The sequence below is a fragment of the Solea senegalensis genome, linkage group LG17, assembly GCF_019176455.1.
Source record: "Solea senegalensis isolate Sse05_10M linkage group LG17, IFAPA_SoseM_1, whole genome shotgun sequence".
Taxonomy (NCBI): Eukaryota; Metazoa; Chordata; class Actinopteri; order Pleuronectiformes; family Soleidae; genus Solea; species Solea senegalensis.
Genome location: NC_058037.1, coordinates 7542618 through 7568567, shown reverse-complemented (window position 1 = coordinate 7568567; position 25950 = coordinate 7542618). Strand labels below are relative to the sequence as shown.

At 41.0% G+C, this 25950-nt stretch overlaps 1 protein-coding gene across 3 annotated transcripts in view; it reads left to right on the top strand.

Moving 5' to 3' along the window:
* Nucleotides 1-25950, top strand: part of LOC122783631 (kelch-like protein 29) — a 165830-nt gene that overhangs the window by 79942 nt on the left and 59938 nt on the right. For all 3 annotated transcript variants that reach the window (XM_044048388.1, XM_044048386.1, XM_044048387.1), the window contains 2 exons: nucleotides 21486-21633; nucleotides 24417-24947. In XM_044048388.1, the coding sequence (XP_043904323.1) occupies nucleotides 21486-21633; nucleotides 24417-24947 (679 nt within the window). The remainder of the gene's footprint in view (nucleotides 1-21485; nucleotides 21634-24416; nucleotides 24948-25950) is intronic.

Below are 25950 nucleotides of genomic sequence, written 5' to 3'. Positions count from 1 at the left end.
AGTTTAATATGTTTCTCATTATGACCAATGCTTTTCATGAACTCCAGACAACTTTCTTTTTATCTGTCTCTCATAAGTCTTCCATTCCTCTCGGCCCATTATTCGATTGTCAGTCTCCAGCATTGTGGCCAGTTGCTGTGGGCCTTCCCTGTGCCCTGTTCTCAGGGGATCCACGGCCGGCCATTTTAATAATACACACATAAATAATAGATATTTTAAATGCAAATTCTAATAGGGACTTTGGGGGTGACTCAATCATGCAGCATTTGTGGTCTGACCTTAACTCAGGCTAACCGATTACCGGGAGCCCGTTGTTTCTCATTAGGGGCTCCACGCATCATCACACTGCAGTGTTCTTCTCCACTGTATACCCTATATGGAAATGCTTTTCTTTCCTCTTTCTACTGTTTAGCAGTTATGATTTATACATGTGCCTCTTTTTTTTTTCTTTTTTTTTTTATCAATATTATCCACAGTTTAAGTATTTAGTTGCATGCCGAGTTGAAAGCAACACTTTCAGTGACATGGTATCGCACTCATCAGATTACAGTGGTCCATGAGAATAATGCATGAATAATTTATGAACGGCAACGGCCTAATGTTGCTATATTGGCACCGTTTTCTCTCCTACAACTTTAGGAATGGAACCCACTGTTTTGTTCTTTTTTAGACATGAGGCGACTTTAAAGTAAAAAATTGCAGTGTAGTCTATAAAAATTAAGTAGAAATACAATTGTAATGCTTAGTATATAATATCTTGGGGTCTCTCACTCAAAGCAATTACAAAAACCTTGATTCATGACACCAGGAAGCAGTTTTGGGATCATGTCAATTGTCTGGTTTGGTTTCCCCATGCATATGCACTTAACTGGGAGAGACATCATTAAAAGGTGAGGAAATGAAATGGTCTATTTCCTTAAATAGAAATACAGATTTCTGTGGCTTTAATAAGGGTGTTGGAAACATTTTGGCTAATGTATGTACACCACTGGACAACATTGAATTTGAAATTGAAAAGGAAAAAGAGCATTGCTCTGGCAGATGATATTCACAGCATACAAACTCTTTACTTCAACAAATATTTCATTGTTTTTCAACTTATATTTTCATGGCATTCAGTTGTTTGTAATCTGCACCATCTTGTCCTGCTGAACACTACTGTGTGCATCTGGCAAGGCCGAGAAGTCACAAGTCGATATTTCAAACAGACACACAACCTGCATGTCTGGAGTGATCCTGACACGTGGTGGGTTCAAACTCAGGACCTTCATGCCGTGAGGCAGCAGTGGTCATCACTGTGCAGCTGCTGTGCCATTCATGGCAATGAATAACGTCTTAAAATGTTGTCCAGAATTAATCTGGACTGCGTACTGGAGGCATTTAACTGCACCTTGCAGCAATTCCAACCTGGTGCTGTAAAAAGACAGTGAAACATCCCATAAATTGGTGAAAGAACGGACAATGTATTTAATTTATTTGGACAAAGAGGTTATAAGACTTCAATATATGAATAAAGCAATGGCGAGCTAATTGGGTTTAAGGTTTTACATCAGAAAAACTTGCCCACTGTCGCAGCATCAATTCTCCAATACCCTTGCGATAACAATTTCTTCAGTGCAGGCTGCAAAATCCGTGCTTCTAAAATTAGCTGCAACTTAAAGTCGCTTCCAATCTCCTCGCACATATTTTTGAAAATCTTTCCAGCTACAAAAAAGCACAAAAATGCGGCTCATCATCTGAGGAAAAACAAAAGGCCACACAGTTTGCATTCTGCTCTAATAACAGCACTGCCAGCAATATTGCAACTGTAATCAGGTTAGATACTTCTGGGAAATAACCGTTGATAATGTTTGAAGAGGAGGATAATATCCCTATTCAAATTAGTCTGCAAATTGCAATGGAATAAATTGTCTGTTCAACATAATATTTTACTGAGTCTAGAAGCAAAGCAATTCAAAAGTAATTGAAAGCAATTAGATTATGATTACTAAATTTGATTAATATGGTGGATTACTGTACTGGTTGAAATAAGTAATGGCAGAGTACTTTTTCAAGTAATCCTTTACTTGGGTAATGCGCTGCAGCACGTCTGTCAGACGAGTGCTTGTTTTTATACATACCTACATTAGTGCAATTAGAATTTCTGCTTTCTTAAGTATCAGCCACTTAAGTTTGGCATTAATGACCTGTTTTATCTTGCAGTTGTAGTCCTCTCACGCTTGAGCGTTGACTTCGGCTATAAAGTTATTTCCCAAAAAAAAGTGGAAGTAAACTAATTTTACTGTAATCAGTCATTCTCAGTCGAACAGCTTTATTAAATGCAGTAATTACTTCATAATTGCTTGGTGCTCGAGTGGAGCGCTTCTTTACATACTGGTGTGATTATGACTTAAATTGCTGTCCAGGTGTACGAAGCAACTTGTGTGTCCCGGCTCTCATCGCGGCAGCATTAGTGGAAGAGTGCGGCGCGCGCCTCGTGTGTTTGTGTGACGTTTAAAGATGCGCTCGTCTCTTCCTCCCGATTTAGCTGTATGATGGAGTGTCATTCTCCACATTCATGCCAGGAGGTACTGTCTGTCATTGTCTGTCATTTAGAGAGCGTGTGTGTCATGGCTTGACACAAATGAAAATATAAGGTATGATTGTTGTATCCTTGCCTGCCTCCCTCCTTCCATTATGACATTCCCCTTTTCATTTGATCCATTACAGGCACCATTACTGTGAGCTATAGCCCGTAATGTCAGCCCAACTTGGGGTCACATTTTCGTTTTTCGCTCAGAAAAAGGAGGATGCCTCTGTCCGACGATGCAGCCTGTCCCCGCGTGCGTCGAGGTTGTCTTTGTTGTTGGAAACTCTCCAGCTTCCATCTCAATTAAGAAGCTGATTTCAAGGGCGTGTTTGCACAGTCTCACCACATCTTGAGTGTCTCCTGATGAAGCGCAGTATGTCAGAACAGAGCATAAAGAGAACATTCTCAAGGTCAGATTGAAATTGGAACCATTTCATCATGAGGCATTATGGGAAGTGCTGTGCATCTGAGGAAGCAATAAATATTATCAAATGCGAGCCAAGCACTGACACTACACGGTTATTTTTAGGGCCAGGATTTATTAGAGGCTTGTTTCTTTTTGCAGTGTTGTTTAAATGTTGCAGATCTATGGACCGGCCTTGTTATTATGTCATTAGTTGATTGCAATGAGTATCAGAACAACTATGATAGCAAAAAAGGGACAATATTTTATAGTGTTTAATTTCAGTAAAAGGAATCTCTAGCATATTCTTTTTCTTCCTCCTACAGTTTAAATACAGTACATGCAAGTTAGGTTACCTGCTAACCCTCAGTTGCATAGGTAACAAATAATTGCTCGTTTCCAACTGGAGCAGTTGTCGTTTTTTCACGCCGTGCACCCAGGTCGTGTATGTATCATCATCAGTGTGTGTTGGTCTTAAAATGAGGTTTGGTCAGGCGCAATGTTGGCACATTACCTTCTTCGGACCGCATTGACCAACAAAAGCCTAGTCTAAAGTCGATGGCGCAGTATTTTCATGCTTATTTAAGCTGAGCATTAGATGCTCAAACACTCTGCTTGTGTTACACACAGGGACGCACTTCAGTGATTCTCCCCACTCTCTCCTCATCCTCTCCCTCATCTGTTAAATGCAGGTTTCAAATCTTTATTCTGTGCAGTATAATGGAGTTGTTGATGGGACAGAGGGTCCACGTACTTATTAGCCGGGCCTGCAGCCCTGATTTTCAGCTCCGATATATCTCCTCAGCAGAGAATCGTTCTTATCTCCAGATCCCTGCATTCACCATTTAAATAGCAACGTGCCAGGCACAAACGCACGCACCTGACTTTTAAATGGAATGACAAGCGTAATTCTGATTGGCTTAATTGATGTCACTCCCAAAACACACCTACGAATAATTCCGACACTAAAAACAACCCCTTTGCGCCTCACTTTGGGCTGAGATTAACATGTCATTACCTCGTGTCATTGAGGCACCACATAATCCTCACACAAAAGCACTATAGCTCGTGAATTGACCTAGTGTCTAAAACTGAACTGCAAATAATGCACATCTATCTATAAATGCAAGGAACATCTGCCCGTTAATCGCATGACTGTCCAACGGTTCGCGTGACGTTGTTTGGATAATAAATGCAAGAGATATCAGTATAAAAACAGGCACATTGAACTGCTCTAGTGTTCAAAATGAAGCAATCAGACAGGTTTTTGATTCTGTTTCTTAAATATGGTATACACAAGATATGCAACTAGAGTTTAAAATGGGTGCTACAATCCAAACAGGTAATATTAGTGAGAATTGTCCCCTAGTGTGAGGAACCAATCCTTCATGAACCGAAAGGCGGACGTTTGAGGAGAACAGAATTACAGAATATATTTAAATTAAATTAAATTAAATTAAATTAAATTAAATTAAATTAAATTAAATTAAATTAAATGAACTGGCTGTACCATTGTTGTCAGTGAAGCCAGTATTTCAATTTAATATATGTTTGCTGAAACTCTTTTGATTGTATTATAATAATTTTCTTACATACAACTTCTTTAAATTACTTTGTTGTGCCAGTGGGAAAAGGAGAACTACAGTATATTGAATATGTCTATTAACACAAATCTCCTCAATCTGTTCTTCAATGTCATTATGATTCACAGATTTAACAAAAAAAAAAGAAGAAATCTCTACTCCAAAGGACATTCTCAGTTTGACTTTCAAGAGCTTGCTCACTTGCTTGACAAACTCTTAATAATATTTTAACAAGCGTGTAATGTCAGAAAGCACTTGGACCAAAATGAAATATGTGCCGAGTTTTACCGAGTGTGCAAAGAGCTCAGCGCATGTTCGGCTTTGTAGTGGACTGTTTGTTGACAGTCAGTCTTGAAATATCTTGGCAAATATTTCCTAATTCTATTTGAAGGGCAGTCAAAGCGCTATCACATTAACTCAGAGAAAGGCTGGAGCAGTCCAGCTGAAAATCGACTGCCTTAGTATTCCAGCCTTTTCAAGTTCACAATAAAGATGAACGATCGGAAAAAATTAACATTTTGTCTGCCATTTTGAAAATGAAACACTTCAGTGTGTGGGTCTGTCGCGCTCTCGAGAATACTGTTGGAATAGATGGTAAAAATGAATAAGAGCTCTTTAATATTTCCCTTTTAAACTTCTCAGTTTCTCTGAATTAAAGCCGCTGATGTAGCCCACACAGTACAAGCCTGACACAAATATCTGCAAGGCCGCCACCTTATCTAAAGAGGTTCATGTGCGAGCAACTCATGATTCTCAGTATAGAAAATTACAGCCAGACAGAATGTCCTGTTCCGTATCAGATTTGAAGCCGAGCTCCAGTTAATCTGTGCGCCGGCCTCCGTCAAGGACAAACAGTGTTTGAGTCACAATGAGTCACAATCAAGACATTTTAAGACACTCGATGGAAGTAATTACTCACAGTAACTAAATACATTTACCCATGTCTATTATACTTTTAAACGTTTTAGTTGTATGCTAATTTGTTTCAGGGAACCACTGCTTCTATTATACTGCGTCTTATGAAATAAAGAAAACCTCCACTAAGTCATTTGCTTGTTTGGGATTAGCTACAATGATATGAAATAGAAAAAAAAGGAGTTTATTTGAATTGTTTCAATGCTATTTTTACTTCAATCAAAGTGCGTTAACTGTGACCGAGTAGTTTGCAATTCTATAACAGAAAGTGACACTATAGGAATAAATCAAGCATGTCTTTTATGAGGGGTAAAATCCTATAGGTTGTCCATGCAAGCAGTGTGTTACGACCCATAGTTAAATTTTATTCTTAGGTGACCTTTAGTAGCTGAAATTATGACAGAAGTCACGTGACATGGACGGCGAACTTGATAAAACACAGGAATTTGAACACGGTAGATGAAGAACAAGGACATGTTTTTGTTTTTGTCCTAACAAGTTATTTATTAAAACCCAAAGGAAACATTTGAACTTAATATTTTCCTATTTTTATGATTAAACCTTGCTTCATGTTTTTTAAAAAAAAGTGAAAAATGAAGGTCAGGTATTCGGTTATCGGTTTGCTCCGTGGGTTTATTCTATCAAACATGACAATGGAACGTCTAGTCAGTGTTGTGGTGCTCCGATGTGCTTTAAGATCCGAGTTATTATGTCCAAGTTCATGTCAGACTTTTACTCAAGTGAAAGGCAAAATGTCCACTGAACTTTCTCAAGTGTACTCATCCATCAGCTCTGAAAGCTAACAGCGAAGAAAAGAACGCACACTGAATACTTCAAAAGTAAATGTCAGACACCTGCACAGTTCAGCCGACGGGATAAAAGCATTACATGTAAACAGGGCATGACCTTACATGGCATAAATGGATCTTGGCTTGTTGACTCCAGAAAATATCAGGGTTTTTTTTTTAAGGGGTTATTTTTCCTTCAAATTACTTTTTACTTACTGTCTTTAAAGTGAGCAATTTTCTCTTCACATTGTGAGCTGACATTGTTTCTGAAAAAAAAAGGCTCGAGTGATTGTCTGTTCTTTTTTTATTATCAATAAATCATACAATTGTTTGACTCTGAATCTGTAATTTAACCTCTGAAGTTGCGTTGTTGCTGGACAGAATAATTGTTCACTTCCTGGCAACATTTCTCTGCTGCCGTGTCCAGTGTTCTTTATTTTATATTAAGGTGCCCCTCAAAGATCTAGGTTAAGCTATCACTACCTGTGAAGGTAGTTTTCTATCTCTCTGACTCTGTGAGGCTTCGTCTTCAAATGTATTGTTGTCAAAGAAAAAGAAAACATTAATATTTATCGGGTGAAAACACGAGTAGAAGATAAAATGTAATAGTTGTTCTAATTCAAATCTTTTAAAATTTGTATTTGAGCGAGGTAAGGATGTGACCAGAAATCTCCCAGTGTGTGACCTGCATATTTTCCCGGTAAATGAGACATGTTAAATGATGTGCCAGAGGGAAAATGGGTCTTTTCAAGCAGCACACACTGTTCAGATCATCACAGATAAGCAAGCTGGAAGGCCAGGGACCTAATTTAAGGGCTATTTACCATACACCAGGTTTCCAATTGGGCTGCAGAAATGTGAGGGAAAAGAGGGGAAACCTGCATGAGGAAAAGAGGTGTTGTGATGTGTAAATGTCCCATGCACATACAAACTATTATTTTACATGATTCACAATGTGCAAACACACCGGTAAGCAATGATTCCATTTCATGCCGAGATATTTTACAGTTAGTGTTTTGGGAGCTCCTCCCCTGTCTTTCAGTGAACATGGAAATGAGGCGTTGCAGGGAAAGATTCATAATTCTATATCAGCAGTGAAGTGGGATTTGTATCCTCACAACATTTTTTATTTTTAGACGCCTCACAGTCGAGGTGTAACAGTAAATGTTGAAGAATTAGCTGTATTTCTTTGTATCATCATCATTCATCTTTTGGCATGAATTAATTTGTATGTTTTTTTTGGATTTTTTTTACTTCCCTACCTCTATACACCTATCCTTTCCATACACTTATCCTATGGGGCAAACACTTACAATACACATGTTTCAAATCAGTTATTATACTAATATTAATCACACTAAAATGTCAGATATTTAAGATTATGGTTTGCTCCTGAGTGAAGATTGAAAAAAAACAAGTGAAAGTTGGCAGTGTATATTGGGGCAACTGCTGTGGTCTCCCTGACAAAGTCTTCTAATAATTGCTATACTTTATTAGTCATTTCTTTATTATTTATTGTTCCCTGTGTTGGAATAAGCACTATCAGAGGAACCCACCACTAATTTCATTGTCTTGTACAATGAGAATAAATGGTTCTATTCTATTCTATTCTATTCTACTTTCTATTCTATTCTAATTTGAATTTTAAAAATCTTTATAGACAGAAAACAACACCGTTCTTAAACGTTTCACAAATCTTAGGCAAGACTTTTATGTGGTCTCCAAAAATGCATGAACAAATGTAGTAAAAAAAATATGTGCAAACATTAATATTGAAGAAAATTCAATTGTAATATATTTATTGTTGTGGAATTATTGCCCAGCCATAACTTATCCTGGAAATGTTTACACGCACCTGACGAAGCCTTCTACTGCCTATGAATTACGTCTCGTCCAAGGTGGAAATAGTGCGGTGTTATGAAGCCAAAAGTGTCACATACCATAATAAAGCTGAAATCTTAACCACAGAAATGTCATATCAGAGTTTACTGTTACAATATTGCCCCTCGCTCAGTGACGACAGCTTCAGCTCACAAAAATTGTCGTTTGTTGTTGTACAAACTTATGCCACTGTATACTTGTTGACTTATTAGCCGTTGCTTTTAGTGCTGCAGATATGACTATTTCATTCACGTGCATAGAATACAATAAGTGCATTGTATGGAATAGCTTAGTGTGTGTGTGTGTGTGTGTGTGTGTGTGTCATTGCTGCAGGTAAGACTCGACCTTCTCCGCCCCTGATATGGTAAAATTATAAATGGTCTGTATTTATATAGCACTTTTCTTAAAGTCTTAATGACCACTCAAAGCTGCTTTACTACAGTTCTGATGGATTACTGAACCGGCCTCCCGGGCCCAGGCCCCAAGTGCGCCTTTACCAGGCTGTACCCAGGGGCCCACTGGTCCCTAATCCGTCCCCGCATTCACCCATTCACTCACACATTCATACAACGTATCTATGAGCAGCACATTTTCTATCACACACCTTCCATACACATTCACATGCTGCCGGCACAGCCGCCAGGAGCAATACGGGGTTAAGTGTCCTTCCCAAGGACACATAGGCATGTGGACCAGTGGAGCCGGGAATCGAATCAAGCCCCACAACCTTCCGGTTGAAATGGAAAAAGGTCACTCGCTCTACCACTGATCCACCGTCGCCCCGATGAGTCGTGCCAGGTTGTATGAAAGCAGCTGCTTTCAGGAAGGCAAAATAAAAAGGGTCTAATTAAAGGATTGTAACTGTCATGTTGTCAAGGTCTGTGTACAACATCATGTTGAGGTTGTTGTTAGAGTTACTCTTGGTATTAAAGTTTATGTCACAGACACAGAGGTCGCGCTGAAATGACCGGAGCCACTGACATTTGCCCTCGTGAAATGCCTCGGCCAAGCACTTTCCTCCATCCTTTGTTATGGTGTACTTGACTTAGAAGGGTTTGCATACCAATGAGAAATTGTAAGGAGGGGGGATGCTTGTTCTTTTGCTCCTGCGCTCAAATATACAGCCTCATTTTATCGGCTTAACGGCCTTATTTAAATGAGCCTAATGACTCTTACTAATGTTTGGGCATGGCCAAGAGATTGTGACTGCTCTCCAAAGCAATGTCCTCTGCATGCACATTGTATATCTCCATTATGAGGCTTTGTCTCGAAGGAAAACACAACCTATTTACTGTCTTCTCCTATTGCTTAAGGTTTATATTAATGTGATGCAGTTTACAGGTTAGATTTTGAAACAATAGGTGATTGTGCTCTCTGTGTTTTTCAAGTTTTTTTGTTTAGCAAATGCCACAAGAGTTTAATTCATCCATTTATGTGTTGCTGCCCAGTACTATGGTTTTTGACAGCTGAAGTGAGCACTGGAAAGGTCACTGAAATGCTAATGCCAAAATGTAATTTCAATTTAGCTCTTCAACGTCCAGAGAATACACTTCAAACAGGGGAAGTTTAACGTCACTTTCCCAACATTATTAGCACTATTAGCTGCCTCCATGTGCCCGCCATTGCTGTTGGTGGTGACTCCACGATGTCTGGCTCAATGTGCAGTCTGGTAGTTTCCATTAAACATCAGAGTGTGAAACCAGCACTTGGCTACTCTGTTATGGATCAATTTAAATAAAGGACTATGCTTGGCGTCAACACAGATCAATATGTGGATGGGCTTCCTGATGTGGTCATAACCACTAAAGCAGGTCCATTAACTGAAGCGCTCTTGTCAAATACGAATGTGAAAGCACATACAGTCGAACATATGACAGGAAATCAATAGTCCCTGATAGGGACTGAAACCTGACAGCTCAATAAGCTTTGGAGGGAAGATGTTCCCTCTTATTCTTCCTTGTCCTCCCCTTCTCACCATAACTGTATCCTATTCCTGCAAGGGACTTAACAGCTCAACCCTGCAGACTATTTCAGATTACAAGCTCCTGTCAACAAGTGCACAGGGAACCCGTGTGTAGGGCTTGTGTAAGGGAAATATGAACCTGTGTAAAGCACAGTTGCTGCTTCTGCTGACAACAAAAGTGTCTTTAAATCTTTCCTCCAGTGGCATCATTACCTCATTCAGACACAGTAAAGGGGCTTTGCACCCTCCTGGTCAAGAAGAGCAACCTTCAGGTGAAATCCCCTGAAAAGATGCAAAGAAATAGCTGCATCAGCTTCTATCCCAAAAAAAAAGAAAGAAGTTTTTTAAGTTCTTAGACCATTTTTATTGCCGCTTCAAGACACATTGGTGACATAATATGTTTCCCCCAGAGCCTTAAACAAATGCAGATGTCCCATATTGTTGTATCCAAGGAATATAAGTACTGCAAATAGGCTCTGCTTTTGCATTTTATTGATCATATTCCTCAGCCGTACACTCACTCACACACCTACACTGCTGTGAGACTCGGACTGTCTACACACACACACACACACACACACACACACACACACACACACACACACACACACACGCTCTCTCATATCAATCCCTTGAATGTGCACAAGCGTGACTGTCACTTAAAGCTGTTTTTATTTTTAGTGTCATTTCTTTTTAGCCTGCGTGTTCTTGTAATACCATGTGAAATGACAAAAATATCTATCTATCTGTCTGTCTGTCTATCTGTCTATCTATCTATCTATCTATCTATCTATCTATCTATCTATCTATCTATCTATCTATCTATCTCTATCTATCTATCTATCTATCTATCTATCTATCTATCTATCTATCTATCTATCTATCTATCTATCTATCTATCTATCTATCTATCTATCTATCTATCTATCTATCTATCTATCTATCTATCTATCTATCTATCTATCTATCTATCTATCTATCTATCTATCTATCCATCTATCTATCTATCTATCCATCTATCCATCTATCCATCCATCCATTTATCTATCTATCTGTGTGACTGCAGGAGTGCATGACTCATCCATGTAAGTGATTAATCATCTAATTGATTAAAGCTGTTGGTCGTGAATCTATTATGCAGAGACACATTTTCATCTCTCCCATAATCACTTAACAAAATCACTAACCTGAATAATGAAATAACAATTATTTTATTAATGCCTTAAAAGGTTTTTCATGAAAGGGATTTATTTTATGTTCCAGTCTCCAAATTTACCCACTTCACTCACACCTGTAATACATCTACTAAACTGTGAATCTCGCCGCTTTCAAGGCTAAATAGTGAAGAAAACAAGGCTGCCAAGTGCCTCGAGGAAGTTGACAAGTTTAATGTTTGTGTGATATAACAGTGGTGTAACTGCAGTGTATGAGTCTACTGAAGGGAGCTGGACAGTGTCAAAATAGAAAACACAGGAAATATAGAATGTGCAAGAACCACAACTTTGACAGGCGCACAGCTTCAATTTTAGCTCTTGAAATATGTTCTTACAGACAAGAGGGAACTTTTCCAGTGTTTATAAAACTAGGAAAGAGAAACATTGACTTTTTCGGCACAAAGAGGATGCTGTGTTTTATAGCTGGTAAAAATAGATTACCTTGTTTCTAAAAAAGGTCTTTAGAGTCTCGGATTCACCACGATTACATGTCTTGGAATGGAATTTGATATGTAGATTCCTGAATATTGTTATGCAGCTGCTTTGTCTGGTTTTTTTTTTATTTATTTTATTTTACCAAATTCTTTTGCCAAAACAGGAATAAAGACACCAACAAATCCTCAAAAACATCCTAATTCTACTTGTCAATTGTAACTTTCGACACATGATATGGGCCTTGAAATTACTTTTGCCATCTGTATAGAACGGCATTTGCATTTGAAAAACCAACAACATTGGAGCAAATCTATGGAAGCTCATTCAGAGGCAGCTGAACAGACAGAAAAGGCTTTTGCTTTGAAAACCCTCCCGTAATTCCAGCAGAGGTCTGTTTATCCACCTGCCGCAGTGTAGTTCATGGCTATTTCTCACTTTCTTTAAGGTTTTTTGGATCTTTAATGATCCCAGCATGTTTCTAAAGGGTATATTTTACCCCAAGCAGTGCTCTGTGTCGGCTCCCCGCTGTGCCTGCAGGAGAACAGAGCTACACTGACCTCTTCATCCTGTGGGATAAAACCAGCCTTTCAGTCTTCCTGCAAACTCTTGGGAAGCAGGACTGGAGCCTCGAGACTGAAACCTCAAAAGGCGGAAAACCGCCACAGGTCACACATGTGGCTGACTGTGCATTTCTTCGTGTGGACTCCTTGTTTCAGTCAGACTCATTGTGTCTCTCATCAAGTCACTTGTGCCTTTTAACCTTCTCACTCTGCGGTACATTGACTTCCTTTTACCAGAAAAGACACAGTCGTGTATGGAAGGCTGCAAAAAAATAACAGAATAACAGGCTCGTGGGCACGCTGGTGCTATACCGTGGTGGATTCATGAGTGGTTTTAATTTGACAGTGTTATGATGCAGAATAGGCTGCATTGTTTAATACTGCTATTCTGAGGTTCCTGAATGAAAGGCGAGCCTTGCTGTGGCCACACGGCATATTCATTTCAATTTCCACAGTTCATATGAGAGAAGGTTTTAAATTTGACCACTGAGCTGCCATAATGGTGTAGCACTATGTCATTAATTAGGCACATTTGCAGCAATTACCTCCCATTAGCTGTGCTGGTATTTTCAGTTTAATTATTCACACTTGTACATTGAAACAGTATTTTCCAGGTGCTGCTGTGGTGTATTATTGTAAAAACACTTCAGAATGTACATTTCAGTGGACTAAATTCTATGGTATAGATACTGCTGGGAAATTAAATAAAACAAAAAGGCTTGATTTATTTAAAAAGAAAAGAAAAAGAAAAAACAAGCTACTTCAGTGTTCATAAAAGGGTATTTTGTCAGATCAGACCGAGTGTCAGGCAGAAACCTGGATGCTCTGTAGTTGAAATGCCTATTGACCAAAGGCTGGCTCTTTGTCTGCCAGATCTCTCAATACCCGGTGAAAGTCAATAGGAGGCTCCATGGGATAGAAGCATCCATCCAACTGCCTGTCTGCTCTGTCTCATTTATAATCTATCTGTGTATGAACACATCACAGAACGGGTCTCTACCACTCTGTTGTGCTCATCAGACCTGTTAGAGTCCAGCTCCTTCGCAGATGCTGTTATTTCCCCTCTTGTTGAGACTCAGCACTGAAGTAGAATGGAACTGGAAAGACAGAGGATAACACCGAGCTCTTACGGGCGAAAACACAAACTCTTGAACTCAAGATTTTGGAGCAAATGTCCCTCAGGATCGGTCTTTCCTTCCCTCACATCACCCTTCTTTTGTCAGTTACCATCCAAAGTGCGGAATAAGTGTGTGACATACAGTCAATACCATTGTCCTGCTAAAATAGCAACTTGACAATGCAAAGTCTTTTCATATTTACCTTATATTCTGTGATGTTAACCTAATGACCATTCCAGTATGACCTCAACATTCAGAAAGCCTTCCTCTGTCAAGGCAATGCTGTGCATTCACATGAAGGATAATGGTATTCTTTTGTTAGAGGTTTTCTAATGCAAAGTTCAACCAGTGTGGAGCATTGCAGGTAGCCTTCCACTTCCACAGCGTTCTTTCCTCTCATTCCCAGCCCCATTATATATGGTGATCAGATTTTTGGAGCTATCTGCCAAAGCATTCTATTATTTGACTCTCAGAATGCATGTATTATAAAAATGCATTTGCCAAAACTCCCCGTGCTGCACTCTTGGCAAAGTATTGTTTTTCTTATTGCAATATCAATAGTAATTCATTTTATCCTTAAGTGCTGAATGGCTGTTTGCCCAGTTAATGTTCATTTATTTTGTCACACATGTATTCGAGGCTCCCTCACACAATGGGCGAATGGCAAAAACTGTACTAGAAAAGAGCTATATAAATATAGACCATTTACAAAAATCCTTTTACCTCAATGTCAGCCACAGACAAGAGCCACACAGTTGTCTGTGCGTCTCTGAAGCTGATGCTGTGACAGGCTGAAGATATTTTGTTCCCCAAACACTCACCCCATATCAGGCAGGTTCATGACCTGCTTGGAGAACTATGACTCCTACGGTCCCGGCCAGTGCCGGTTTGGGGCAATGTGGTCCCTGACGCGCTCTACTGGGAGGTGTTACCATGACATGATGAAACCTCCGCGGCTCACATGTCGAAGCAATAGTCGCCCTTTGTAAGAAAACGTCATGCTGTCTCAGTTCACTTGCACTATCTGCAAGAAGAGGGAAAATACACGGAAAGAAGGGCGCTGAGGTACTGTTTCGAGGGCAAGCCCTGCAGCCTCGTGGGATATTAGGCGTGGTTCCCAGTCCTTCTTTTCCACTGAAGCTTGTCGGCCTCACCCCTGCAGTCACGCTTGCTCTCCATAGAACGTGTACGCTGAGGCAGGAGATTGCCGTGCCTTCGCAGTGTCTTAGCGAGAATTTCAGTGAATGTGAAGTCTGTTCCCCTTCACTTGTTTGGCCTGGGGCTTGAAATTATGGAGTCTGTATCCGCAGCCCTTCCTGTATCAATAGCGCATATACCCGCCAGGCACTTGTGTTCTGGGCTTTTATTGTGTTTGTCTATTGTGTTGCTGGGGGTCAGTGATAAGCGTTGGTGTCTGGAAGGATTTGGGATTTGTTTGGATTTTTAATTGTCAGTGCACAAACTGCCAGGTCAGTCTACAGTGATGGCTGAGACTTGCTTTGAAAGCAGATGATGATTTCTACACTATGTGTCTTTAAGAAAAATGGTTGTGCAAAAAATATAAAACATAATCCGAGTATTAATAACAAATTGGGTTGTTTTTTTTCAATCAGAGCGAGTTATGGAATTTTCTTTTCCTTGTTGTAGTCAATAAGAATTTTTAAAGACATTCAGCAGGGATACATTATTTTACAGTATGTAAATGAATTTCTAAATCATACCAGTGTATTTTCTTATGTGGTATAGAATTACACAATACCGTCAGTGTAAAGCTGGATTCACAACAATTCCCTGTCTTGGAATGGAATCACTGTAAAGCCGTGCTTATGTTTGCATCTCTTCAGACGAGACGAGAGCAGAGCCGCACTCTGACAGCCCCGAGTGGAAGTGGCGTCGCCAGGATTAATTATTTTTACACTAAACAATCATCTTTAATTTATAATCAGTCGCCACAACCACAATATTAACATAAACACACGACTGATTGCTAAAATCTCATTTGATGCTAAAGCGAGTGGTGGAGCTTTGAATCTCTCAGCTCCACTCTTTTTCTCTCCCCGTCACTCACTCACTCTCTCTCACACACACACACACACACACACCGACAACAGACACATCTACAGACTCATTAAAAGTCATTCAGCTGGCGATCAAAGGCGCAATTAACAAGCGTGGCTAGGTTAACCGTGAAAGTCAGTAAAAGTAAAGTAAAAGCATCTTGCTTGAATGTGGGGCACGGTATGATATAAACCGGTATGATTTTCTTTGTCCATATCACTCAGCCCTCAGACAACGACGTCATTGTTTAATGACGTCGTTTCAAATTAGATTAGATAAATCCTCTTTTTTCATGTTTTGAATCTTGGAGATCTCGTTTCTAATTTAAAAAATGTTAAATATTACTTGGAGTTCCTCTCCGTCTCTCCTCTGCGCAGTCATCACACTGAACACGCACCTTCCTCCGACTGCACTTTTCGACGCTTCGGTACACTGCACCATTTTAAGATGGCTGCCAAAAATGGCAGCGTAGTCTCTTTGTTTACTCGTGAGATGCTCCGCTATGTTCCGTTCTAAAAGATTAGACACAGCGGCTCCGTGTTTCGGCCCCGGCGTTCAGCACCATTATGATGGAAGTCCAGAACAAATCCACTTCACATTTAGGTGTCAGCGAGTTGGCATGGAAAGGAGATACCTCTATGCAGTAAGTGAATAATGTCCGAAAGAAAATGAGTTGTGCGCTTTTGTGTACGCCCTGACGATCCTGGACAGCTACAGACCACACTTGGTTGGTGCTTTTGGACGAAGCAAGAGGAGGAAACAGGATTTTTTTTCTGTTTTGGAAAAGCTGAAAATGATCTGTCAGAGACAATGATACAAGGATATGTGATGGATGGCTGTGTCATACGTTGCCTCTCAATATTTCTCTCCTTCCGTCCCTGACATTCTTTCTGTTACTTTTCACCGAGGAAAGCCATTATTTCCATCACCCTCCACATTTCAGCCAAATTCACTGTATCTGCCCATGCCTGGCCAAAGGGAAGAAAAAGCCATTCTGTCTGAGTTGCATTTCATTTCCTTGCCTGCACATACTTTTTTTTTATTATTATTTGTTCATGGTGTGCAATTGCAGTGAGATATTATTGTACATGTGCACGCCCTATAGCATGGCATGGCATGGCAGGGACTTCTGTTATTGAAATTTTGATTATGATTAAATTTGTGTACATGTATCTCCCCAGAGATAGCCTGCAGACGGTGTGTGTGTGTGTGTGTGTGTGGGGTATTTCCTGGGATGCATTTAAATGAAACCATAATGGCATCTCCAAACACATCACCAGGAAAGCTCTTGGTCCAGAATAAATGAGTGGATAAAATTATCAGGGAAAACAACTGCACATTAACAGATTTTTCTGATTACCATATCAGGCTGAGGGATATGACACAACACCAAAGCTTCTCCTCATCTGTAGTCTGCTATTTTCCTCATGTGTTTAAAGAGCTTTGCCGTCAGAACACCGGACCAGAAAAGGTAGAACATAATCATAGCACTGGCCTGCACTGACATTGTGTCAGGTAGTCATACTAATGACATTTCACAAGATTAGCCCTTCTATTGTTAGTGACCTGCGTTGTGTGTGTGTGTGAGTGAGAGCACCGTTCACTATTTAACATCCCTGCTCTCCCTCAAACCTCCTCTCTTTCCCACCTTTTTTTTTGTATTCCCGCTCTCTCAAAACATTGCTTTTCTCTTACTCCAGCACCTTCTTCTTCACTCAGTCCTGTTATTAAATCTCACGGCAGTTAGTTGATTTGATCAGTGTGTGCTGTAACATTGTTTACCGCAATGGGACCTGGGTGTTATAGACATGCTCATCTCTCCCTCTCCGTATTTTTGCCTCCCTTCTTTCTATTTCTTCTCGACTCGCGCAATAAAGTAATTTCTCTGGGGAAAGCAAAGCCATCTCTTAACCAGAGGGGAGCATATATGTTCAGGTTTAGGTATATTAGCTCGTGTCAGAAGCACTGTAGGTGCGGAGAGCTGAGCCTGTGCAGAATGTTCATGGTGGTAGTTTTCTGGTAGTTTTCCTACCGTGTGTTATTTTAGGATTGAACTCTTGAAGGGCTGGCTGGAACAAAATGCGAAGGCAAACACAAAGCCATGTGCAAATACTTTCTGTTTATTCTGCGGATGACTCGAAAACTACCAAAGCCCACGACCTTTGATATCGCCATGAGGCCCCTCCTACATGTACCCACAGCAGATGGCGGCCAGTGGCATGACATGGTGGTAGGCACAATAACGCTGCTTGGTATTGAAGGACGGCAGAGTCTACATAGTGACAGTTGGTGCTCGGCATGTCCGAGAAAATAGCTGATTCACAAGCCAGGTTCAGACTGCTGCCTCGGCCGAGGAAGACTACTATATATGTGTACATGTGTGTATGTATACATATATATCTATATATATAGACATAGATAGATAGATAGATATATGTATATATATACTGTATACACGTACATACAGAGAGAGAGATTTTGTTGCATCTTGATCTTATCCTCCTCTTCTTAATACACTGATTCTGACATTATCTGTAACATCCAGAGGTTTGAGGAGAGAGAATGAGTCTCAGCAATATCTTTGCTGTGTGTGCATTTGAGCGCTCGTGTGCATCTACATGTGGGATTGTATAGGAGGAGGAGAATCCGTTTTTATTTTCCACAGTGAATAGAACGGCACTTCCTGCTGAATTTGAAGCGACACCGCTCGTAGATATTTCCGTGCTCATAGTTAATTGAAGAAAATGTTTTTATTATCTCCTCTTAACCAACTAAATATATGAAGATGATATTTTCTCATTGTAAAAAGGCCAACATGTTTTCTTTTACATCTGTGGGTGGATTTCCTGTTTTTTATTTTGCTTATCCAGTTATAGACTGAAAATCTTTTCACAGCAGTGTGATTGTCTTTAATGTCAATAAAAGAGTTTCACTATCCATGTGCACTGTGCAAACACACTTAGACACAACTACTTCAGGAGAAAAACTTTATCTTAGCGGTCCTTTTATTGTGATTTAAATGTTTACACTCAGATTTTCAGCTTTTTGTCCATATCGCTCGTTCCTACCTGGTTGAGAACATCTCTCACATCCACAGTTGGGATCTTAGTCACCTGAATGGACAAATGTGTACACAGCAATAATCATATCCATTCAGCTAGGCGTGTTCATGATTGCACATTTGCACGTGTCTATGTGTAGGCACCACATTCCACACTTGACGGTCCATATGTACGGAAGTTGCCTACTGTACAACCACCACCACCCTCTCCTCATGCCAGCTTGACGACATACACAAAATGGCTTGGCACGACTCAAAAGTTATCTATTTGGCTCCTGTCCTATTCTCCAGCATGGTTTTTGTCGAGTCAGAGGAAACCATCTGCTGCCCGGTGATAATGGGCGGCTGGGGAGGAGGGGACTGGAAAATAGGGAGAGCAAATAAAATAGAGAGAAAATGGCAGGCGCTGTCCCAGAACCTACAGTACCTTCCTGCCTGCCTGCCTGCCTGCAGCAAGTCTGCCATCTTAATAAACATCCTGTCTGATATCTCCTGCCTTCTGCGTGTGCACATGCATTTTTACCTGCTGTGTGTGCACAGCCCCCTGACTTTCCGGTGTGTATGTGTCTGTGTGTGTATATATATATATTTTTTTTATCTAACCTTGATCATTTCTAAGTCAGGATTGTTTCTGAGCTTAGCTGATTTGCTGTCAATGTGATGGCGCCGTCTAAGAACCTTTTCTCTTCTTCTTTTGACTCTCCTTGTGTATGAAAACTGACACATTCCTATTCAGCAGAGTAGATTTATTTTTTTTCCCATTTTTGGTAAATGGGTTGGCGTATTAATGAGAAGCTCTTATGAGGCAGACGTGAAGAGGTAAAGGAGAGCATGAGAGTTAATGCTGTCAGTTAATGAGGAGACTGCATAAACGAGAAGGTAGGGCTGGAGAGGACTTCACCAAAGCACACAGTGGAGAAGGAAAAATGCTCATTAAAACAAATAGTGGGCGATAGAATGCAACTCCTCACCTTGAAAATTCTGTGAATTCTCCCTCACTAAATCTCCTGGGCTCTCAGGTGGAATTGAGCGCTTAGGGCATTCTCTGAGTAAACCATTGCATTTTTCTCTTGTCTGAAGTCAACAGGTTGAGCTGGACAGAAAGACCTGACAGCCTGTCTCCCTCTAAACCCAGTGTTGCTTCTTCACTCCATCACCCTGTTTTCTACTTTGCCTTGAGATGTTTTTTTTATTTCTTCTTCCTGCAGCACAAACTGCCAGACAACTTTTACTATGGATTTATCAAGAAAGTGACATTTAGTAAACTTGTCTGCTATTGTAAAGTTTTTCTTTTTTGGATTCATAACAGATTAGATTAGATGGTTGTGTCTGAATGTGCCCTCTGATACCCTTTCGCATGTGTTATCAACAACAACAGAAATAGATATGAGACGACTCGGTATTGAAGCATGAGATATGTAAGATCAAATTTACCTTTGTTGATCCCCGTATGGGAAATTTGGATTTGATCACGCTTTTGCACCAATCTGTGATTTAGCTCTAGAAGACGTCACTCTCCTGAACTTCTGTTTGATTTGCCGCAGGTCGAAGATAACAAACCTCAGTGCACGAGTGGAGGCATGTTTCACAGCCACATATCAGATGTATATCTCATCTAGGACCACATACTGAAGTGACACAGATCTGATTTTTACAATGCAGTGATTGATTTCTTTGTCCACACAGCCCTGACAAAATCAAATCTGAGTCAACTCAAACTCGAAAAATAGGATTTGAGTCACACCGGCCTGTTAATGTGAACGAAGAAAGTGTTGAAGGTCCTGTAAAGCTGGGATGAATCCATCAGCAATTAGAACGGGCATCAAGATTTACCCACAATTGGCCTTCATTCGATATGTAAAGCTGTGCATGAATTCATTGCAATTTCAATTGTTCGGATTGCATTGTTGTTGTTGTTGTTGTTGTTGTTGTTGCCGTCGGCTCACACAGCTTAGGTGGCACAGTTGTTGGAATGCATGATGGCATGCTTGATGAAGTGGATGCCGGGTCAGGGAGGATAATGGAATTGAAGGATGCAGGGATCAGGCAGCAGGACGCAGGAGTGGCCTGGTGACCAGGTCTTTTCTATTAACTCAGGAGGCTGGCAGGGCTGAGTAGGGGACTCAGCCTTGGCTCTGCTCTCTCTCTCTGCCTCGTTGTTAGACCAGGCTTCCGCACTGATAGTGAGAGCAAATATTGCTGAGGGGTCCAGTGGTGATTAACCCTGTGTTTTCATCAGTCTGGGTTGCCCGATAACATTTCTGTCTCCCCTACCAAGGCCAAATATTAGAGATACTGCTGCTTTGAAAGGCTTAGAGAACTCTTATTTTTGGCTTGGTAAAGCTGAATTGAATGTAGCCCTGCACCTCTATCCACATGCCGTCATTTTTTCATCTTCTTTCTAAAAATAACTCTTTATTTTATCCCCCTGTAAAAGGATGTCTTTCTTTCTTTCTTTCTTTTCTATTTGTTGTATTTTGATGGGAATTGTTTATCTAACTTGACTGAACACAATGTTTAATTCATATGCTAACACAACATATCAGAGGGAAGGATGTGAATTTATGTGCATTCAAGTGTTTCTTCCTAAAAATCAAATACTGGCTCTGCTTTAAAGGAAAAACATTCCCTTCCTTGTTTTCATTAAGCTGCAATTAGGCCTGTTTCACTGCCATTAAATGCTATACTATACTTCAATACCCTAAAGAACACTGGAGATAACTGTGATTTGTTTGTATTTTTTCATCCAAACTTATAAGTGAGCTATTTCACTTAAACTTCAACCATCATTTTTCAATGCCATTCAATTTTAAGTGATTTACAGTTTCACAAATTTAAATATCAGGGGTTTTAAACGTGTTAAGTCCTTTGTGGCTGTTTTTCCTTTCCTTATATTATGCTCTAATTAGTGATGTTGTTTCTGTTGCTGCTGTGCAGGTCTCTGGTCTGTCACCTGGAGATAGCCAGACCCCAGGACTGCTGCTGGCTCCGGGGGTGAGGTGGGGACAAACGCCCATCAACCAGCTCACACCGTGGGATACAGATGAACCCCCTGCCAAGCAACATCGAGACAGCGAGCCCACCGGTGATGAATCACACACACTGCAGTTACACACACACACACACAAGCACAGCAGAGATAGTGACAGAAACAGCTACTGGTTCCGCATAATGTGAGCTTACAGTGATTTGAGTTTTATTGCACACACACATATCCACGTACACGGACCACACATGTATGTGTTACACCCGAAACGGCACTGGCCAGCTGCTGTAGCATGCGATGCTAATGAGGCATCGTGGCCGCCTTGCCCTACATAACACACATTATTGCCCTCACAACATGCATACTTTACATGCACAGTCATGCATAATGTACATCCACAAACACCATTTTTACATAAACCGGTCTAATTGTACACGGAATTATTGAAATGTCGGTTTGTTATCGAGACGTTTGAAAAGAATCCATGAATCTATGCTGAAGCTCTTCCACTCTTCCGCCGCGATCACGCTGCACTCGTTCTATTGTCCTTAATGTTATCGTATCACCAATTGAAGCTGATTTAGGCTAAATTGAACCCATGAAGTGAAACTCCGAAAGTCCTCCAAATGATCTCCACCAGGTCTAATTTAGATGCCGACCTTATTCTGTTCGTGCCAATTTGAAACATGTACAGAGCAATCATGGCACCCCAGCGCAGTGTGCAAGCCCAGCATTAAGGAGTTAAATCAATGTTAAGTTTTTTTTTTTAGTTTTTTTTTCCCCTCGCATTGTAATGAACTCATCCAGAATGAGTCTGCCCTAGAGCAGTTCATTTACCTCCATCGCTATGCTGGCCTTTGCCGCCTGCTCATCACAAATGTGTCTCATTTAAGAATAATGCGGGCACAGAGCACGCTCCAGTGGAACTACTCGCTCAGCAAATCCAGATTGTAGACAGCTGCTACTCAGTGGCTGCACAGCATCATGCTGAAGACATGTTTTCAACTCTGCCACTGCCTGATCGGCTCACCTCTGAATTATAATTCACACGTCTCACAAAGTCAAGAGGGAGACAAACCTTTTGACGTGCCTTTACATAGTAAGTGTGCCGCTGTGAGGTGAAAGTACTGAGCTCTGTTTTTGCCTCCCGTCACCGTGCACCCCCCCCGCTGTGCGGCCACAGCCTCCTGCTGTGCATTGAGGGTCTAGTTGAATTGGCCATGACGTTCCGGAGACATTATTATTGTGTGTAAGTGAACGAGGGCCTCGCTCTCTGCTCAGCCGTCCCGTGACCGCTGCTCCCACCCGCCCACCCACGCGCACACAGACACACCACAGCTTGAATGGAAGCGCAAGGAGAGTGAGATGTCACCGTCCCGGCACGCTGTCGCATATGACACTCAAATCCGAGCATAGTGTTGCATATTGATTTGCGTGTGTGTGCTATTCCGAACTGTGACTGGCGTTTGCGACGAAGCCAGCTCCTTTCCACACTTCACTGAGCTGTGTTGCCAGAAAGTTCGCTGCCAACTGTGCCAGAATTAATCAACTATTTCTTTCAACGGAAACTTGACTTTTGTGTGTGTGTCTGTTGGAGAAAGTTTGGTTTCAACTTTAGTTTCCTTTCACAAAAAAAAAAAATGTTTGATTCCATGTTTTAGACTTACGCACATTTCGAAGAATAAAAATAAATAGGGAGCTTTTAAACAACCATCAAAATACTGTGTACCATGATTTCCCTTTCCAGGAAGCACCCGTTCAAATCCATTTGATTCAAGTCCTTTTATTAAGATAAAGATACAAAAGAGAGGAAGTGAAATGGTCTTGGCGCCAATTAGCTCAACGGCATCATGTGAATCATGAACTGAGTCGGCCTCTCCTTGAATACTTCTGTGTCCATCCTTCTCTCTGTCTTTCTCCTCATCTCTGCCTCCATGTATCCTTCTCTGCTCACACAATAGTAGAAACAGAGCATTAAGATTAATGTGAGCTTGGTTTTTTTCTTCTTTCTGAAGCTTTTTGCATGCTATGACTTAGGCGTTTCGTAGTTTTCAGGTCCAATATGACCACATCCTCTCAGCACACTCTCAGCATCGTATGCCTCAGGATAGGGAAATGATTGGCTGGGTAAACACGGTCTCCTACGCAGATAATTCTGCCGCACTGAGCGCGTACGCTTTCAGAAAAAGCATTTGTTCATCGAGTGGAAAAATAAATCTTCCGATGTTATTATGATGTTGATATTGGGGGCAGATCTGTGCATCGCTTCAAACGTTTTGTGTATCATATTAAGTCCCAAGTCAAAAACAAACTTTGACTGAAGTGGAGCAGCACAGTGACAGTTGTGTTGTGGAGTGGAACAGACTTAAGCTGGAGTATGTCTGCTGTTTTCTTTCTCTGTGTAATCATCTAAAACCAGACTTCAAATCATAACTCTGCCCTTGTTTTCTGCTTTGTCTTTGGCTTACTGATTTACTGTGGAATAGGGCCGAACAATTTGGGGGAAAATATTTAATTTTGATTTTTGTGACAGATATTACAATTACATGTATATGTTTGCACATTTTTTAGTCAAAGTTCACTTTAATATTCTCTATCCATGAATTACTGTATATTCTATTGCAAGCCCAAGAACGTATGAGAGATGTGAACTGTTTCTAACATGTATGACATACGTTCAAAAAAAAAATGAATTGAATATAAAACTGTCAGAATTAGAAAAATTAGATTGCAGCCTTTGTGGTTTGCTAATTGCATTCTTTCAAACAGCATTTGCATTTCGAAAATGATTAATTGTTCAGCCCTACTATGGAATCACATTCATCACTAAAGCTGAGCATTGAGTTGATGAATTCCCTTTTGGTTCCTGTGTTTGTCATCAGGTCCTGGGACCTGGGCTGCACCAGTAGCAGCTGTGAGCCAGCCGAGCCTCCTGCCCCACACCTACGCCCTCCCTCAGCCACCTTCCTTCAACCACAGTGTGACAGCGCAGTCACCCATCATAGGTGTAACCCCGTCCATTCAGACTCCAGTGCTCCCACATCACCCGCTTATGACCGCCCACTTCCAGCTGACCACACAAACGACACAGCAGCCACCCTCCATGGTGTTGAGCATGCACAGCCAAACTCCGTATCCCTCAGCTCAGCCCACTGTTGCACCAACCGCCCTCACTGCCCAGGCCAACCAGGTGCTTCACCCAAACCCTCACAGTGTAATGGGCAATGGCCACCTAACCTCTCACCCCGGCCTTATCCAGCACCCCTCGCTGCCTCTGACCAATGGACAGGCAGCCGCAGTAGTGCAGGCTCAACCCACAGCTGCAGACAATCAGGATGGTCCTAATGGGCTGCAAATGCTGCGGACAGTCGGGATGGGGAAGTACAAGTTCACTGACCCTGGACATCCAAAAGGTAAGCACAGACAGGCTCAGCTGAAGCAACACAACACATGAGGCTTTAAGGTTTTTTTCAAAAATCACTCTCCTTCAGATATGGAACCTGTCATGACCAACTTTCCAAGGCTAAATCAAAGCAGATCTGTTCAGCTGACAGTCTAAGCTCAAAGGTAAATCCAAGCTGGGGAGGTCTCAGGCATTAAATCAATGTAATCTTAGCTTTCTATTCCTTGTGACCTCCCCCTATGTGAGGCCCCACTGGGATGAAACACACAGGCCTCTGCCCTCTGCCGGTGTACCAGAGCACTTTTGATGCCAACAGTCATAAACAAGGCCACAAACACTAAAGCAAGGGGTTGTTAACATACAACTTGCAAGGTCAGAGAGAACAGAGTTGCAGCTCAAGACGCAGAGATCCTGATGCAATGTTGTTTATATATATATATATACTATTTAAGGTCTAAAATATGTCTTAAACTGTATGGAACTGTGAGTTGGAAGCATTAATTATGATGTCAAATCTAATATAATATGAGATATAATAGGCAACATTGATTATTATTATTGTATTTGTTCAATTCTCATATTAGATAACTGGTGTTTTGTATCCCACATTACTGGCCATCTTTGCAGATGCACTTTGGAAGTCAAAAACCTGTCTGGTATTATATATACTCACTTGTCAGTTAGCTGCAGTACACCTTGTGGAGAGTGACCTGAGTTTTAAACAACAAGAGGGAATGTTTGTCCAGTTTCTGAATCGAGGACTGCAATGTAAAAGAAGCACAAGCACAATACTTGCATGGTAAAAAATCGTGCCAGTCAAGGCGATCACTACCATTGATAGTTTGGTCGTACATACAGGGCATGACTTGCCTACTGCGAATGCATAGTCTTCGGGCCCCAACGCCGGTGTTCAGCACTTTTTCTCCGACACACACCGCTGATTTATGTGAAAAGGAAGTGAGGAGTGTGTGTTAATTATAACCTTATTTCTTGTGTTGTGGGCAGCATTACAT